A 16,699-nucleotide genomic window follows, 5' to 3' on the forward strand; every position below is an offset into this window, starting at 1 on the left:
GAAGAAATTAGAATAACAACTTAATTGGAAAACTTAATAGAATAATAGATTATTTTACTACCAAACAGTAACTGTTCCAATATAGTAATATCTGATGAACATTCTTGGCAAAAAAGCAAGTTCTGAAAAATATATTGTCTCTCAGGCAATTCTCCAGTCCAAGAGGAAAGTCAAAAAGAGCGAGAGTAGCATGGAGGGATGTACTGGAGCTTCCAAATCTTCAACACCCGAATGACTGCTCCTACTGAAAAGCTAAAACTTAAGTCTTTGCCCCTTCCATTCAGGCTGCTTCTATTGTTCCAACTTTTTAAAAGGGAAAAACCCCAAAGCCTCAAAGCTGCTTACGTTTTGTGGGTTTTCAATAGAAACCTCTCCTCAAAAAGAAGGACAAAATATACCTCTTAAAGCCATAGTATCGTCACAACATTCTAAGGTTTCACATTCTCTCTCTCCCTCTCTCTCTCCCCCTCTCTCTTTTTTCCAGAATTAAGACCATCAAACCATAACATGTTGGAGCAGGAGTGAACCATTCAGCCCGTTGTGTCTGCTCTGCCATTCAATGAGATCATAGCTAATTTGATAATCTTGTGCTCCACTTTCTTGCTTTTTGTATAGAACCCTTCATTCCATTTGTGTTTAAAAATCTGTCTCATCCTTGAGAATATACTTAAATACCCAGACTCGGCAACCCTTTATGATTAAAGTATTCCACAAATTTGCTACCCTCTGAGAACAGAAATTCTTCTGCTCTGTCTGCATTTTAGAATAACTTTAGTTTTAGTAATATGAATTTTAGGTGTATGTTAAAATAAATCAATAAGAAAGGGCAGGTGGACTTAGCAGGAGAGGTCGTATCTGCAGAGCTTACCTCAGAAATGCTTTCCAAAGAGGTTTTGTGTTATGGGAGCTGGAGCTAAATTAGTTTAAAAAAATTTGGTAAAATTCATTTACTGCATTAGATTGAAAATGAGTAATTCATATATAGGTTAGCCCAGAGCAGGCTATGTTGATATGGAGATGGGGGTACTTCTTGTTTTCAGTCTATCTGGGTGTTTGCTGAGAGGGTATTTTAGTTCCAGAGCAAAATTCATTATTTACAGATAACTAAGAGAAGTTAGCTACAATAAACAGTAGGCCATCTTGCAGTGCAAACTAAGTAAAACATTGAACTTAATCAGCAATTACATGGAAGGTAAATGAGGCTTACTCTGTTTCCATCTTGAGGAACAGAAGATGGAACATTGCCTGGTTGGAAGTGAAAGAGAATCTCCTGTAGACCTTAGACTCCAGTTATGACCTATCCACCAAAAGCAAGATGTATTCGATCCAGCCAATTACTCTTCTTTCATTCTACCTTAAATATCAGCAAAGGGATGAAAGGAGTGATTTGAAAGTGCTGTGTAGTAGCACCTCCTTTTGCTGCTCAGTGACTATTCAATTTGGATTCTGCTAGGACGACTGTGCTCCAGGTCTCATTTCTCTAATACGATGTTGGTCCACATATAGGTTAAAAAAGCTAAACACAGGTGAGAATGGCCTGTTGTGGAGAAGGGTCACTGGACCCAAAACTTTGACACTGATTTCTCTCCGTAGATGTTGCCAGGTCTACTGAGGTTTTTTTAGCAGTTTGTTTTTGTTGGTGAGAATGACTGCCCTTAACATCAAGGCAGCATTTGAGTAAATGTGGCATCAAGAAGCCCCAGTAGTGCGAAAATTAGTAGAAATCATGATGAGCCCTCTTCTCCAATTGGAATCATACTGAGCACAAAGGGAGATGGCTGTGGTTCTCAGATGCCAATCATTTGGACCCCATGACATAGTTGCCAAAGTTCCTCCGTGTCCTATGGTCTAGGTCCAGCTATCTTCAGTTGCTTCAGTGATCTTCCCTCTGGCATAGGGGTCAGAAGTAGGGATGTTTCTTGCTGATTGCAGGGTTCTGTACCTTTGCAGTTCATAATGAATGCAAACACAGGCTACTTCATTCCTAACAACACCATGGGTCTCCAGAAATGGACTGCATTAGTTCATGAGGGTGATTATGTTTTGAGGGTGATAAATGCTGGCCTTGCTAATGATGTACACAAATGATTTTTTTTGTCAAAGAAAATGGATTTAGTGAGGTTAAAAGGGGAGATCAAAGAAATTTCATATGCTGTTACTCTCAACAGTGAGAGGTTGTGTTCTCCCATCCTCTTGCCTTAGTACATTCTGTGTTTGTTGTGGTGAGGTGGACTTTGGTTTAGGATGACTTATTCAAAGCCACTTTTTTACCAAATGGAAACCTTTGTTGAAATACAGTTTGAGATGAGTTGGTTGGGCATAGGAATCCTTGGGGGAGGAAAAAAATTGAAATTTGCATTATAAAAATGGAGGAGTTAGACGAATGCATTTTGGTTGGCAAAATGAGTGGGGGATTTTAGTCCCTAATGAGTTGTGCTGGAACAGCTGATGTCTTAAAACAATAAATGAGTTTGTACAAACCAACAGTCTTTTACAGCCAGTACAGTACTTTTTGGAACTCCAGTTGGAACTGTCCTTTGTAATTTAGGAAATGCAACAGTTAGTTTGTGCAAAGTGACCTTAAACAAATAGCAGTATAGTACTATCTAGATGGTCATTCATTGTGTTGTCGCTAAGTATATATTGGTCAGAATGTGGAGATACTGGCCCTGCTATTTGAAATTATGTGCTGTGTCGACCAGAGTGTGCATATGGACCTTGATTTAGTGTCACATCTTGAAGACTACACTGCCTAACAATGTAGCATTGGATTGTTAGTTTGGAATTTATATCAAAATTTCTGGATTTCACTTGAAACTTGAAATCACAATGTTCTTATTCGCAGCAAGAGTTCTGTCCACTAAAGCATGTTTGATGCTATACGATTCACTATTGACATTACTACAAGTGAAAATGCGATTTTGTTCCCAGCATTGAAGCTGGTCACCTAAAAATTCATTCCATGTTTCTCCATCTTTTCTTTAACCAGCTAAAGGTGTGAAGTGTTTTGATAATCATTGTGAGAATATATTGGAATTATAACAGCATTAGCTGTTCAAAGTCAGATTTCTAATTTGCTGAGCTGCCTTGGTGGGTTTCAAGGAATCAGTGGCAAATTCTTTTTCTAATCAGCAAGAAAGATAATTACAGCAACCACAAATTACACTTTATGTAGTGCATTCAACAGTAAAATGTCCCAAGGTATTTCACAGGAGCGTCAGAGACCTAAATTGTAGACTCTCACAAGATAGTAATTGGGCTGATGACTCGATACTTGATCAAAGAGGTAGATTTTCAAAAGCTTCTTTATTGGAGTAATGAGATTGACGTTAGGAATTCTAGATCTTGGGTCAAGGTGGTTGAAGGCATGGATTTCCTTTGCAGAACGCTTAAAATAATTATGCCGTTCATCAGCTCCAGGAGAGAACATGAGGATTCATCTTGAGGTGGGGAAGAAATGTGTCCCAGCTGCGCTCCCCCATGGTTCACCGCTCCTAGACACGGATCACAAGCTCCTTTTACAACTGGCTTCAGAGTCCGCAAGAACAAAGATGACAGCAGAGTAGACGGCTTTTGGGCTCCCAAGCCCAAGGTTCATCAATTTGTCCACTCCCCACCCTGCCCATCTGATTTTATTTTTCTCTCTAAGATTTTAAAGTGTTTTCTTTTCTGATAAGAAGACTTAACCTTGGAGCAGCTGAGAGCCAGAGCAGAGCAGGGGCGGTGGTTGGACTGGGGTCTGGCGTGGTTGGTCAGTGGCTTGTGAAGCTGGTCAGACCATGTGTGGAAGCCCCTGCACTGAGCTACTGCAGTGTAATGTTTATCTGATTATAATGTTTATCCTTTTAACTATGTCTTGTATCTAACTTATACTATGAATCACTGTAAGGTAATGCAACTTTTCTTTTTATTCCTTTTTTTGATCTAAGACTGGTACCTAGGTACTTTGTACCAAAGATTGTAAACATTTCACTGTACTCTACATGAGTACATGTGACAATAAAGGATCTTCTTCCAATTATAATTCTTGAAGGGCATATCACAGGTGGGGAGGGGCAAGACCATGAGGAGTTCAGAAACAATGATCAAATAAAAATTGAGGCAATACTTAACTAACAGCAAACTTGTTTGGTGATCGCAGAGGTAATGGGTGCACAGGGATTGGTATGATCAAGGACATGAGAAATGAAACTTTTGTAGGCAGGTTAGGACATTGGAGGTTGACGGGAGTGAGGTAGAATATTTAAATCGAGAGATACCAAGTCTTGGATGAAGGTTTTAGTTGCAGATGGACTGGGTGGGGTTGGGGTATTCTTGGTGGAATATAAGGCGTGGTATGCTGATGGGTATGGTGATATGATTGAAATTTCATCATTAGTTAGAGAAGACACCAAAGACATTGGACATTACCTGACATTTGTTGAGGCTGGGAATAGGAATTGGTAGCTGGAAAGTAGGGCTTCTGTTGGGGACTGAAGGTAAAGCCACTAGTCTTCAAAATATTTAGTTGAAAGAAATGTTTTGCTTGTTCAGTACTGGATCCTGAACAAGCTGTGGTCATTGTGACATTGATTTTTCCACAGTTTGGATTTTGATCTAGTGGTATGCAGGTTTATTTTGGGTGTACAAGGGAGTTTAATGGTTGTCAGGCTTTCTTGACCATGGTATTTTAATTTTTGAAACCTGTGAGAGAGATCCTGGATACGTTGGTAATGGGGAATTTGAGAGTTAGTTTTTGAAGCAGACATGATAAGCATTGAAGTGCATTAGTCTCCTTTTCAGTTCAAAATCTTGGTGATTGTTTCCCCTTAACAAATCAACTTGCGGATGTCGTGGATGCAGGAAACAGTTTTCCTAGAGTAAGGAATAAGTTCAGTAAAATTAGAAATCAATTACCTTGATGTATGGGTTTTACTTGGAGAGTTTGCCCAGAAGTGTTTGATTAGAACCCTGAAGGGGTTAATTGAAACTGAGAAAGACTTTAAGCTCAGTTGGCTGAATACTCAAGAAAGCAGCTAACAGACTGCCCTGACTGGGAATTGAAAGAAACAGTTAAGCCAAACCTATACATATAATTGGGAAGCAAACTCTGGTATTGAAGTACTGCTGAAGGTTTGTTGTTTGGATAAACGGAAAATAGAATTTTACTGCTTTTTTAAAAATTTTTCAAGTTGTGCTGTATAAATACCTTGGTTTTTTTTGTGTAATGAACTTCTGTTTTATTGTTAAAACCAAATCTACAGCATTACATGTTTTTTTCAGTGAGAGATCACCTTGTTAAATAAAACAAAAACCACTGTCAAGTCTGATTTCATACCAGTAATGACATCAGCTAAGATCCTAACCTAAAGTACAGCTGGGTGTCACATAACTTGTCTTCTAAAGATTGCAGAGATCTGTTTTGGTAGTATTGCTGCGACAAAAACCAAGTTGGAGGGATTCAGACTTAGGAGTCTGAGAAAAATGGGAACCATTTGGGAGACATCAATATGTCTAAGAATATTGGAAAGGAAATGAAGGTTGGTGATAGTTTGAAAGCAAGATGGGTCAGTGCTTGGTTTTTAGGGATGATGGTAGATTGCTGAACAGAGGCACAGTACTTGAAGAACATTTGCAAAAATAACTAGCAACGGGACTCTGCCATTTAGTTGTTGAGCCTGCTTCCCACAGTCAGTGAGATAATAGTTGTTCTGCTACCAGACCACCATTTTGCTTCATTATTTCCTTTTCTTTTGATAGAAATTCATTGCATTCAGTCATGAATATACTCAATGATTGAGCATCCATAACACACTGGGGCAGAGAATTTCAAAGATTCACCAGCCTCTAAATGAAGAAATTCCTCTTCTTTTCAGTCCTAAATGGCCAGTGCTCCGGTTCTAGACCTCATCCCCCTAGGTCAGGGGAAACATCCTTCCATCTACCCTGTTGAGCCCTGTAAGAATTTTGAATGTTTGAATGGAAACACCTCTCATTCTTTTTAACACCAGCGAATAAAGGACCAGTTTATTTCATTCTGCTTCATCAGCCAATTCCTTCATTGCAGTTTGGTTAACTTTTTTTTGTTGTACTGTTTCTGAAGCAAGTATATTTTTCCTTGGAGAAGAAGAACAAAGCTACACACACTACTCCAGGCGTGGTCTCACCAAAACCTCCATATACTTGCAATGAAACCACTTTCTACCTGTCCAGGTAGATACCATTTTAACGTTGTATTTCATACGTTATTTCGGTTTAATATTTATTCTTTTGTAGTCAGCTTTTGCTTTTATGTACTCATTGTGTGCTTTGGTGTTGCCATTGCAATTCAATATCCAGTACTACACTGCCTTAGACCCAGACATGCACCCCTTTTATTTTGGCTATGGACCAAGTGTCATGCCTCCCAGCCTGGCATCTCATCACCATGTCCAGGTTTGGTGCGGTCTACTTTGTCTAACTCTGGCCTTGCTTCTGGCCTTGACTCTTGGTTTAGTTCTGCCCAGCCATGTCTTGCTTGGCTTTGCTTTCTCCTCTTGCCCCCTGCCAGACCTTCCTCCTGTCTCCCTGCCTTTCCCAGAAGGGTGCAAGGGCCAAGATCACTGGTGCAATGTTTAGGGTATATTGGGAGTGGTGGGTGAAATTGGGTCAAGTGGGGAGGTTGGATGTTGGGTCTGACTTAAATGTGAGGTCTGGTCTGGTATGGCAGGGTTCCTGGATGTTGGGCCCAGCAGAGGGAAAAGTGGAATGACAGGATTGTTATGTCGAGTTCAAGGTCTTGGCAGTTGTACTTAGGGGTTTGAGAGGCAAATCTGGAATCAATTAAATAATTACTCAGGAGTTGGACTATTAAATAGTGTAACTTGGTAACCCCTGAGTAATTATTTACTTTCATTTCATCAAAGTCTCCAGTTTAATTAGAAATGCTAGGAGGGTTCAAGGCACAGTGGAACTTTCCAGTGAACAATTCGATTTCCTGAGCAGTTCCTTCTCCGTATGCTACAGTAGGGATTTCACAGGAACCCCATGTGCAACTCCTTTTTAAGCTGGCATAATGAATGTCTGGTGAGTGGAAAATTTGCATTATTATTTCTGAAGTAGAGTGCCCCGTTAGCCATCTGCATATCAGATATCAAAATTTGTAATATAAACTCTCTAGGCCAAACTTGCTGTTGACATTCTTTTGTTTTTTGCAGTCATTGTCCAGTTACATTTAGCTGCCTCATTTATAGAAACAGAACAGAGGAGCAGGTGAAGGCCATTTGGTCCTTTTTTGAGCCTGCTTTGCAATTCAGTATGATCATGGCTGATTATTCAAATCCGTACCCTGTTCTTGCTTTCTCCCCATGCCCTTTGGTTCATTTGTCCCAAGAGCTATATCAACCACCTTGAGAATGTTCAATGCTTTGGCCTCAACTGTTTTCTGTGGCTGAGAATTTCACGGATTCACCACTCTCACTGGGTGAAGTCAACTTAGTTTTAAATGGCCAACTCCATATCCTTAGACTGGGATCCGTGGTTCTGGACTCCCCAGTCATGGGAACATCCTCTGCTGTGTTTACCATGTCTAGTCTTGATAGAAATCTATAATGTTCTATTAGATTTCTCCCCTTTCATGCTTCTAAAGTCCAGTGAATATAGTCCTAATGAATCTAGTCTCTCTTTGTACATCAATTCAGAAATCAGTCCGTTAAACCTTCATTGCACACACTCCATAGCCAGAACATCTGTCCTCAGGCCACAACTGTAACACACCACTTCAGGTATGGTCTGTCAAATTCTCTGTACAATTGTAGCAGAACATCCTGCTCCTGTACTCTAATCCTTCCGCTGTGAAGCCCACCATACCATTTGCCAGCTTTAACCCCTGCTGTATGGCGTGCTTACTTTCAGTGACTTGTGTACAAGGGTGCCTAGATCTCATTGTACCTCCCCCTTTCCCAATCTACTGCCACTCACATAATCTACCTTTTGTTTTTTTTTGCTACCAAAGTGGATAACTTCATACATGTCCACATTATACTTCATCTGCCGTGCGTTTGCCCACTCCCACAACTTGCCTAAGGCAGAGTGAAGCATTTCTACATCGTTCTCCCTCCCATCCAGCTTTGTCTGCAAACTTGGAAATACAGCAAACTTTGTTTTAACTGGCACACTTGGTAAACAGGTAAAAATTGCATACCTGAAATTTGCTGTGTTATGATCTCTGCAATGTCGGAGTAGTCAGTTGAGGTTGCAAGGAAGAAGGCTCCCAGCCAGTAAGTTGTTTTTTTTTTTAAAATTTAAAGTGAAGTTGCATTATTTAGGTGATTTACGCTGTAAATAAAGTATAACGGTGTATATACCCCACATTACATTTCTATTACTTAGAATGTGTTTTTACATCGAAGTAGAGGCTCTGATAATCAACTGGTACACTCCTGGTCCCGTTGGTGTTTTTTAATTGCAAGTTTGCTGTATTACATGTAGTTCCTCCATTCAAATCATTAATATGTATTGTGAATAGATACCCTGATATAGTATGGCTTTAACAGAGTTTAGACTTGTGATTAATGTAGAGTATTAAAATGCAATAAGAATGATATAATAGAATTGATTTCACAATTCTAAGGAATACCACCTCATTTGAATCTATCACTGCAGTTATGGGGGCAGTAAAGTTGATGTTTATTTCTGTATATATTTATTATGTCCTAAGCACTGTACTAATTGTAAATTCTAGTTATAATTTATTTTTCTTTTAGGCATTCGTAAAAGATGTATTTGAAGATTCAGTTGCTGTTAATTTTGAGAACAAGTAAGTACTTTATATTCAAGTGATAAAATTAAATTCTAAATAATTGCATCAAAGAGCAACTGAAACATGTTTTAAGTCTGAGGCCTATTTCTTTTCAATAGTGTTCCTATGTACCAACATATAATTACTGTTTCTGAATGAGTCTTCATTCTGTTACTACTTCCTCTGTTCTTTCCCTCACCAGAGGTCACTCAAACATTTTGGAATGGAATAATTATTTGGTACAGCTATGTATGATGTATATGCTGCTATGCCAACCACTACCATTTTATTGTTGAGGTAATTTTGCTGCCACTGTCCCTTTTTTCCTTGATTAGATCTGAAGGTCTATTTGGTCCCCATCTCTGACAATTCCCCACGACTAGCCCCTTCATCCCCATCGTCCTACAACTTCCCTCTTCACCTATCCCACACCCCATTCTCCATCTCCTACAATTTCCCCATTCCATACAACTTCTCCCTTCACCATCTCCCCGGCCCACACCTCTCTCCTTCACCCATTTACCACCCTCCATGCCCTGTCCTTCACCTTCTATTCTCCATTCCTCCATCAGCCATAGAAAAGCTTTTGTAAAACTTAAAAAGGTGCAGAAAAGATTTACAAGGATGTTACCGGGATGGAGTATTTGAGTTATAGGAAGAAGCTGAACAGACTAGGGCTATTGTTTCCCTAGAGCATCAGAGGCTGAGGGGTGACCTTTCATGGAGATCTAGAAAATCATGAGGGGCATGGTTAGGGTGAATAGCCAAGGTCTTTTTCCCAGGGTAGGGAGTCCAAAGCTAGAGGGCATAGGTTTAAGGTGAGAGGAGAAAGATTTAAAAGGGACCTGAGGGGCAAGAGTTTCAAGCAGAGGGTGATGCGTGTATGAAGTGTACTACCAGAGGAAGTGGAGGAGGCTGGCACAATTACCACATTTCAAAGGCATCAAGATAGGTACATGAATAGGAAGGGTTTAGAGGGCTGTGAGCCAAACGCTGGCAAATGGGACCAGATAAATTTAGGAAATCTGGTCGGCATGGATGAGTTGGACTAAAAGGTCTGTTACTGTGCTGTATATCTGTGGCTCTGTGGTTTACAATGAAGACCATTATGAGCCTTAACACGAGGAACTTGTCTTAAACAATATGCAGTTTATTGCATGATAGCAACAAAGTACAAGTTGCATACTTTGGGAGACTAGTAGATAGGTCTTCATCCTTTAAGATCCTAAGATGGTTTGAGCTTTTCCCATCCCAGGACACTGTTAGATTCGGTGGAATTTAATGTAGTCTCCAACATATGACCTTCCAGAACCATATGCAACGCTGGACTTTTTTGCAAAATATCTTTATTTCAGCACTTCTCTAAGTTTTTAAAATTCTGAATGTATTCATAGGAACCTGGTAAATCACTGAATTCATACACTTCATCTTTTAATTCTAAAGGGAGGGAATTAAAGGTACTCTGTCAGAAAACATGCTTAATTGAAGATTTATTTTCCTGATTCCAATTACTTTTCCTTTTTTAATAGTTGGCAACCAGCACGTCGGATTCCTTTCTGTGATGTGCGATTACCACCCCCTTCTGATCTCAAAAAGGAGATTAGCGAAGGCGATGAGGTTGAGGTGAGTTTCAAATAATTGTGAAGCTAGATAAAACAAACAGTAACCAAATTAGTTCTGATAGCCAGCTTATTTAAGTTCCACATGCATCTTTTTAAGCTATTTTGTATTAAAAAGAAAAGTGAATTTTATCTACAAAAAAGCACTGTTCTGAAATTAGCTTTTAGATGCACAATTTCAGAAAGATAAAGTATAATCAATGTTTTGCTTAAAGTCATGCCTCAAGAATTCTTTTAAGTATCCTTTCCAATTAATACATCTTAAATTTGCGCCTTTGACACATCTTGTTAAATGTAATCCAAATATTGTTTGCCACTATTCATTGCTACTGAGTAACTAAAGTTGATGTTTATTTCTGTATATGTTTATTATATGTCTTAAGCACTGTAGGTCACAGGATCGGAATTTTGAGGTGACTGACTCGCCTCCTGGCTCCTTTGATGCCTGTCCACTAGTTGCAAGGGACAAAGTGAGAGTATCATTAAATACTCTCCCCTTGCCTGAAAAAATGCGGCTTTAACAGCTCTGAAGAAGCTCTACATCATCCAGGACAAAGCAGACTAGTTGATTGATGCCCCTTTCACCACCTTCCATGTGTACTCAATTAAACACTGACACACATTTGGCAGCAGTGTGTATCATGTAAAAGATATATTGCATCAACTCACCAAGTTTTCTTTGACAGCATCTTCCAAACCCATGAGCCCTACTACTTAGAACAGGGACAGCAGATACAAGGGAACACTGACCTGCATCTTCCCTTCCAAATCACAATCCATGCTGACTGCACTTAGTGCTTAATAAAAACCAAAAGAACTGCAGATGCTGTAAATCAGGAACAAAAAAACAGAAGTTGCTGGAAAAGATCGGCCGATCTGGCAGTGTCTGTGAAGAAAAAAAATTCAGAGTTAATGTTATGGATCTGGTGACCCTTCCTCAGGACTGACTTTTTTTTCTGTCACAGATGCTGCCAGACCGGCTGAGCTTTTCCAGCAACTTCTGTTTTTGCACTTAGTGCTTCATTAACTGTAACATGCTTTGGGATGTCCTAATATAAATATAAAATCTAGTTTCTTGCCATTATTCAGTAACTAATGAAGAAAAGTAATGTCAACAATCACAGCATTAAACTTTTGAAATGACATTTTACCAACAAATGAATGAAAAGTTTCATGTTCACATGCATATTATATGCAAAAATGCGACTGATTACATGCAGGATTGTAGTGTCTTTTAATTTTTTTCCAGATTAGGATATTTTCATCCAAATGATACTCCTTAGTCTAATTCCATTTATTGGCAAAATTTAACGGTTATACAATCAATCAATAGCTGCGGGATGTAATCACATCTTGAATATGACAAATAGAAGCTGCATTTTTCTATATGTCTAGCAGAGTACCATTAAGTTAATTGAAAATATATAAATGTTGACATCACTTGTACTTCACTTCCTTAGAATCCTGGAATCATTTGTTTGTCAAGGAATATACTCCTTTTCAGAGCCTTAAATACTTCTAGAGCTTTGCTTCGTCAAAGTCCTGACATGTACAGGATGCGTACTTGATGTCATTTGTTTCCTCCTTGTTTTCGAAAAATTTCTTGAAATATTTATTTAATAACATCTGAGTTTTTTTTCATGTTTCAGCTGACAAATCCCTGGTGAAGACCACACCTCGATTAATGAGAGTAGTCTGAGTGCTATATTTTATGGACAATATATTGACCTACAAGGGAGTGCAAAATAAATTTTCCAGAATGACACCTAGATTCCCAAAGTAATGTTACAAGCAGAGATCTTTTTTAAAGAAAAAACTACGGTTGTATTTTCTGGAACTTAGATGGCTAAGACATGACTTGGCTGAAGATTTTTTTTATAGTAAGGGGAAGCAATACGGTCTGCAAGGATGTTTAGAACAAATGGTGTTGTCAAAAAATTACAGCCAGAGATTTCGGATGTGAAATAAGGAAGCACATTTATACACGAGCAAGTAGAAGTTTGGAGCTTTCTTTGACGAATGGAAATTCATGCTCGATCAGTTGTTAATTTAAAATTGAGATATCTTTTGTTAGGCAGGATTAAGGTCTTTTCCTCTGGGATTTGGACGCCCCTGGCTGATTGTCATTTATTGCCTGTCCCTAGTTGCCCTTGAAGGTGGCAGTGAGCTGCCTTGAACAGCTGCAGTCCACCTGCTGTGGGTTGACTCACAATGGCATTGGGGAGGGAATTCCAGGGTTTTCACCCAGTGAAACTGGGAATAGATCACATTCCTTCAATCAGGATGGTGAGTGGCTTGGAGAGGAACTTAGAGTGGTGATGTTCACATTTTGTGCTGCTCTTGACCTTCTAAGTGAAAGTGGTTGTGGGTTTGGAAGGTGCTCTGTGAGGATCTTGGTGAATTCCTGTGGTGCATCTACTGCAGCTACTGAGTATTGGTTGTAGAGGGAGTGGTTGTTTGTGGATGTGCTGCCAGTAAAATGGACTGCTTGATCCTGGATGATGTCAAGCTTCTGGATTCTAACTAAGACAATGTACAGTTGTAATAAAACTTTGTTACTTTTATATTCCATTTCCCTTTCGATAAGCAACAGTGTCCCATTTACCTTGCTAGCAACTTGATGTGTCTGCATGTTAATTTTCTGATTCATGTTCCAGATAAAACAGCACCATGCACAGAGCAGACGCCAGATAAAACAGTGCGAGAGGGAGCATGCGCAGGAATTAGATAAAACTATACAAGAGAGACACTTTGGGGCAACACAAAATAGCAAGACCGAGAAGGACAATCGGATAAAACAGTGCATGAAAGAGAGGATGCAGCAGATAAAATAGATCCAAAACTAACCACCTGCTAGTAGAAGTTTAAACCTAATACAAAAAGTGCATTTAGAATCATTGATTTTGTATTACGACTGAAGTACTAACTTTTGCAGGGAGCTCAAGGATTTTGATCCAGTGACATTGAAAGAAATGCAGTGCGTTACCTCGTGCTGCAACTCCAATGTATTTGCAGCCCTCATTTTTCTAGATGGTGGTGGCTGTGGGCTTGGAAGGTGCTATCTAAAGAGACTTGGTGAATTTCTGCAGGGTGTCTTGTGGTTGCCGGTATGGATTGGTAGTGGAAGGAGTGAACATTTGTGGATGTGTTGCCAATCATATGGGCTACTTTGGCCTGGATGGTGTCAAGTTTCCTGATTGTTGTTGGAGCTGTCTGAATCTTTGTAGATGGTGAATTGGCTTTTGAAAGTTAGGAGGTGAGCTACCTTCTGCCGGATTTCTAATCTCTGACCTGCTTTTGCAACCACAGTATGTATATGGCTAGTTCCCTTCAGTTTCTGGTTAATTATAACCCCCCAGAGCGGTGGTATTGGCGTATTTAGTGACGAGGGCAATGCTTAGATTCTGTCTTGTTGGAGATGGTCATTGTTTGTCGCTTGTGTGCATGAATGTTAGTTGCCACTGATAGGTCCCAAGCTGTGTATTGTCCTCGTCTTGCTGCATTTGGATGTGGACCGTTTCAGTATCTGAGGAATCATATAATTATCTATGACCATCTCCACGTCTGACCCTTTTGATGAAGGGAAGGTCATTGAAGCAGCTGGGGAATGTAAAGCAAAGGACACTACCCTGAGGACTTGCTGCAGTGATGTCTTGGACCTGAGATGACTGAGCACCAACAACCACCTTCCTTTATATGCTAGGTGTGACCCTAGTTTTGTTAAGGTTCCTCTGCCATACTTGGTTAAATGCAGCCTTGATATCGAGGGCCGTCACTGTCCCCTCACGTTTAGGGTTCAGCTGTTTGGCTGTAATGAGATCAGGAGCTGAGTGGCCCTGGAAGAATGCAAACTGACCATCAGTGGGCAGGTTATTGCAAAGCAGGTACTGACTGACAGTGCTATCAATGACCCCTTCCATCACTTCCTACTGATGATCAAGAATAGTATGGTTGGGCGACAGCTGGCCAGATTGGATTTGTCCTGCTTTTGGTGAACAGGATAAACCTGAACAGTTTTGTGTGTTGTCGGGTATATGGCAATGAGTCTGTACTGCAACAGCTTGGCTAGGTGTATGGCAGGTTTTGGAGAACAAATCCTCAGTACTGTCGTGGGAATATTGTCAGGGCCCGTAGCCTTTTCAATATTCTACCCCTCCAGCTCATTCTTGGCATCGTGTAAAATGATTCAGATTGGCTGAAGACTGAGATGCAATGCTGCAGACCACCATAGGATGCTGATGTAGGCTTTTGCTCTTTATTTTTTTGCACAGCTGTGCAGAGCACCTCTATCATTGAGGATGGTATAATTGGAGGGGGGGAGGGGGGTGCGGAGGGGAGCAGAATTATCCTTCTCCAGTGAATTGTTTAGTTGTCCACCACCATTGGCAACTAGTTGTGGCTGGATTGTGGAGCTTGACTCTGATACTTTTGGAATTGCTTATGTCTGCCTATCACTGTCTGTTTATGGTGTTTAGTATGTGTGGAACCCTGTGTTGTAGCTTGATCTGTTTGGCACTTCATTTTTAGGTTTGTCTGGTTTTGTTTCTGGCATGTCCTCTTGCAATTCTTCATGATATACATTGAAGTTCCTCACCCAGAATATACGTTCTGAGCGTTTGCCATTCTGTACTTCCTCCAAGTGGTGGTTAACATGGAGAAGTACTGTTTCATCCAACTGTGATGGAGTGGGAGTACATTGCAATCAGCAGGGGGTTTCCTTGTCTACTTTTGACCTGATTGCATGAGATTTAATTGGGTCCAGACCCAATGCTGAGGACTCTCGGAAAATTCCCTTTCAATTGTATATTAATATCTTGACCAACTGAATGGAAAGAACAAGGATAGAGAAGGTGCTGGATTGAATATGAGGTGTGATTCTGCAATTAAGACTATGTTGGGCTGTTGCTTGACTAGTTTGAGACAGATATCCCAATTTTTACGTTAGTCCCCAAATATTAGTAAGGAAGACTTTGCAGGATCGGCAGAGCTGTGTTTGTCATTTTCAGTGCCTAGATTGTCATCAGGTGGTCAGTCTAGCTTCTTTCTTTACGGTTTTTTAGCACTTTAGTACAACTGAATTGCTTCTAAGCTACTTCAGAGGGTGCATAGAGTCAATGAAGTTGTTGAAGATGTGGATTCATGGGTAGACCAGATTTGGTAAGGATGACCGATTTTCTTTCTTTAAAGGAAGTAAGTGAACCAGATGAGTTCTTATGGTAGTTGGCAGTGGTTTCATAATTGACATTAGAGTTATAGAGATGTACAACATGGGAGCACACCCTTTGTTACAGCTTGTCCATGCTGACAAGATATCATAAACTAATCTAGTCCCATTTGCCAGCATTTGGCCCATATCCCTCAACCCTTCCTGTTCATGTACCCATCCAGATGCCTTTTAAATGTTGTAATTGTACCAGCCTCCTCTAATACCTCTGGCACCTCATTCCATACATGCACCACCCTCTGCATGAAAAAGTTGCCCCTTGGGTCACTTTCATATTTTCCCCTCTCACTTTAAACCTATGTCCTCTAGTTTTGGACTTCTTCAAAAAAAATTAGACGAAAAAGAAATTAAGGTCAGGTAACAGGGTTTGTAAATAAAGCATGTAGTTTTCCAGGCTTAATAGGGATGTAGTGTACAAGAATAGGGAGGTTAGCGTGAACTTGTATAGGGCACTCGTTAGATCAGCTGGAGTATTGTGTACGGTTCTGGGTCCCACACTTTGTCCAATGCATTCACATCCTTTCCAACGTTACGTTAATGATTCCGTGGATGAAACACTTCAGTTCTGAGGATAAATTGGAGAAGTTGGGGCTGTTTCTCTTGAAGAGGAGAAGGCAAAGAGGAGATCTGATAAATTTCAAAATCATGAGTGGTCTGGGCAGAGCAGACAGGGAGAAACTATTCCCGTTTGAAAAAGAATCATGAACCAGAGGGCGTAGTTTTGAAGGGTTTTGCAAAAGAAGGCAATGTGATTTGACAAAAACTTCCAGACGAGTCGTTTGGCTCTGAAATGCATACGTGGAAATAGGTTCAATTGAGGCATTCAAAAGGGCATTGGTTGATTATTCATTTGAATAATGTGCAAGATTGTGAAGAAGGGCTGGAGTTTGACACTGAGTCAAAGTGCTTGGAGAGTCAATGATGATATAATGGAGGATTGGTGTTCTTCCACATCAAAAGAATTCTCTGTAGATGGACACTTGAATCCTTCAGTACCATTGAATTCTGTAATCTCTTCTTTTGAATAGTAAACAGTTTTCTATCCTTCCTGCTGAAAAGGACAAATTCACATTTAATTGTGTTGTACCTCATCTGCCC

At 40.1% G+C, this 16,699-nt stretch overlaps 1 protein-coding gene across 5 annotated transcripts in view; it reads left to right on the top strand.

The window, feature by feature from the left end:
* fxr1 (FMR1 autosomal homolog 1) overlaps positions 1 to 16,699 on the top strand; it is a 118,788-nt gene that overhangs the window by 16,276 nt on the left and 85,813 nt on the right. For all 5 annotated transcript variants that reach the window (XM_048604184.1, XM_048604183.1, XM_048604185.1 and 2 more), the window contains exons 2-3: positions 8,724 to 8,776; positions 10,288 to 10,381. In XM_048604184.1, the coding sequence (XP_048460141.1) occupies positions 8,724 to 8,776; positions 10,288 to 10,381 (147 nt within the window). The remainder of the gene's footprint in view (positions 1 to 8,723; positions 8,777 to 10,287; positions 10,382 to 16,699) is intronic.

Source organism: Rhincodon typus, chromosome 13 (genome assembly GCF_021869965.1).
Source record: "Rhincodon typus isolate 14 chromosome 13, sRhiTyp1.1, whole genome shotgun sequence".
Lineage (NCBI taxonomy): Eukaryota > Metazoa > Chordata > Chondrichthyes > Orectolobiformes > Rhincodontidae > Rhincodon > Rhincodon typus.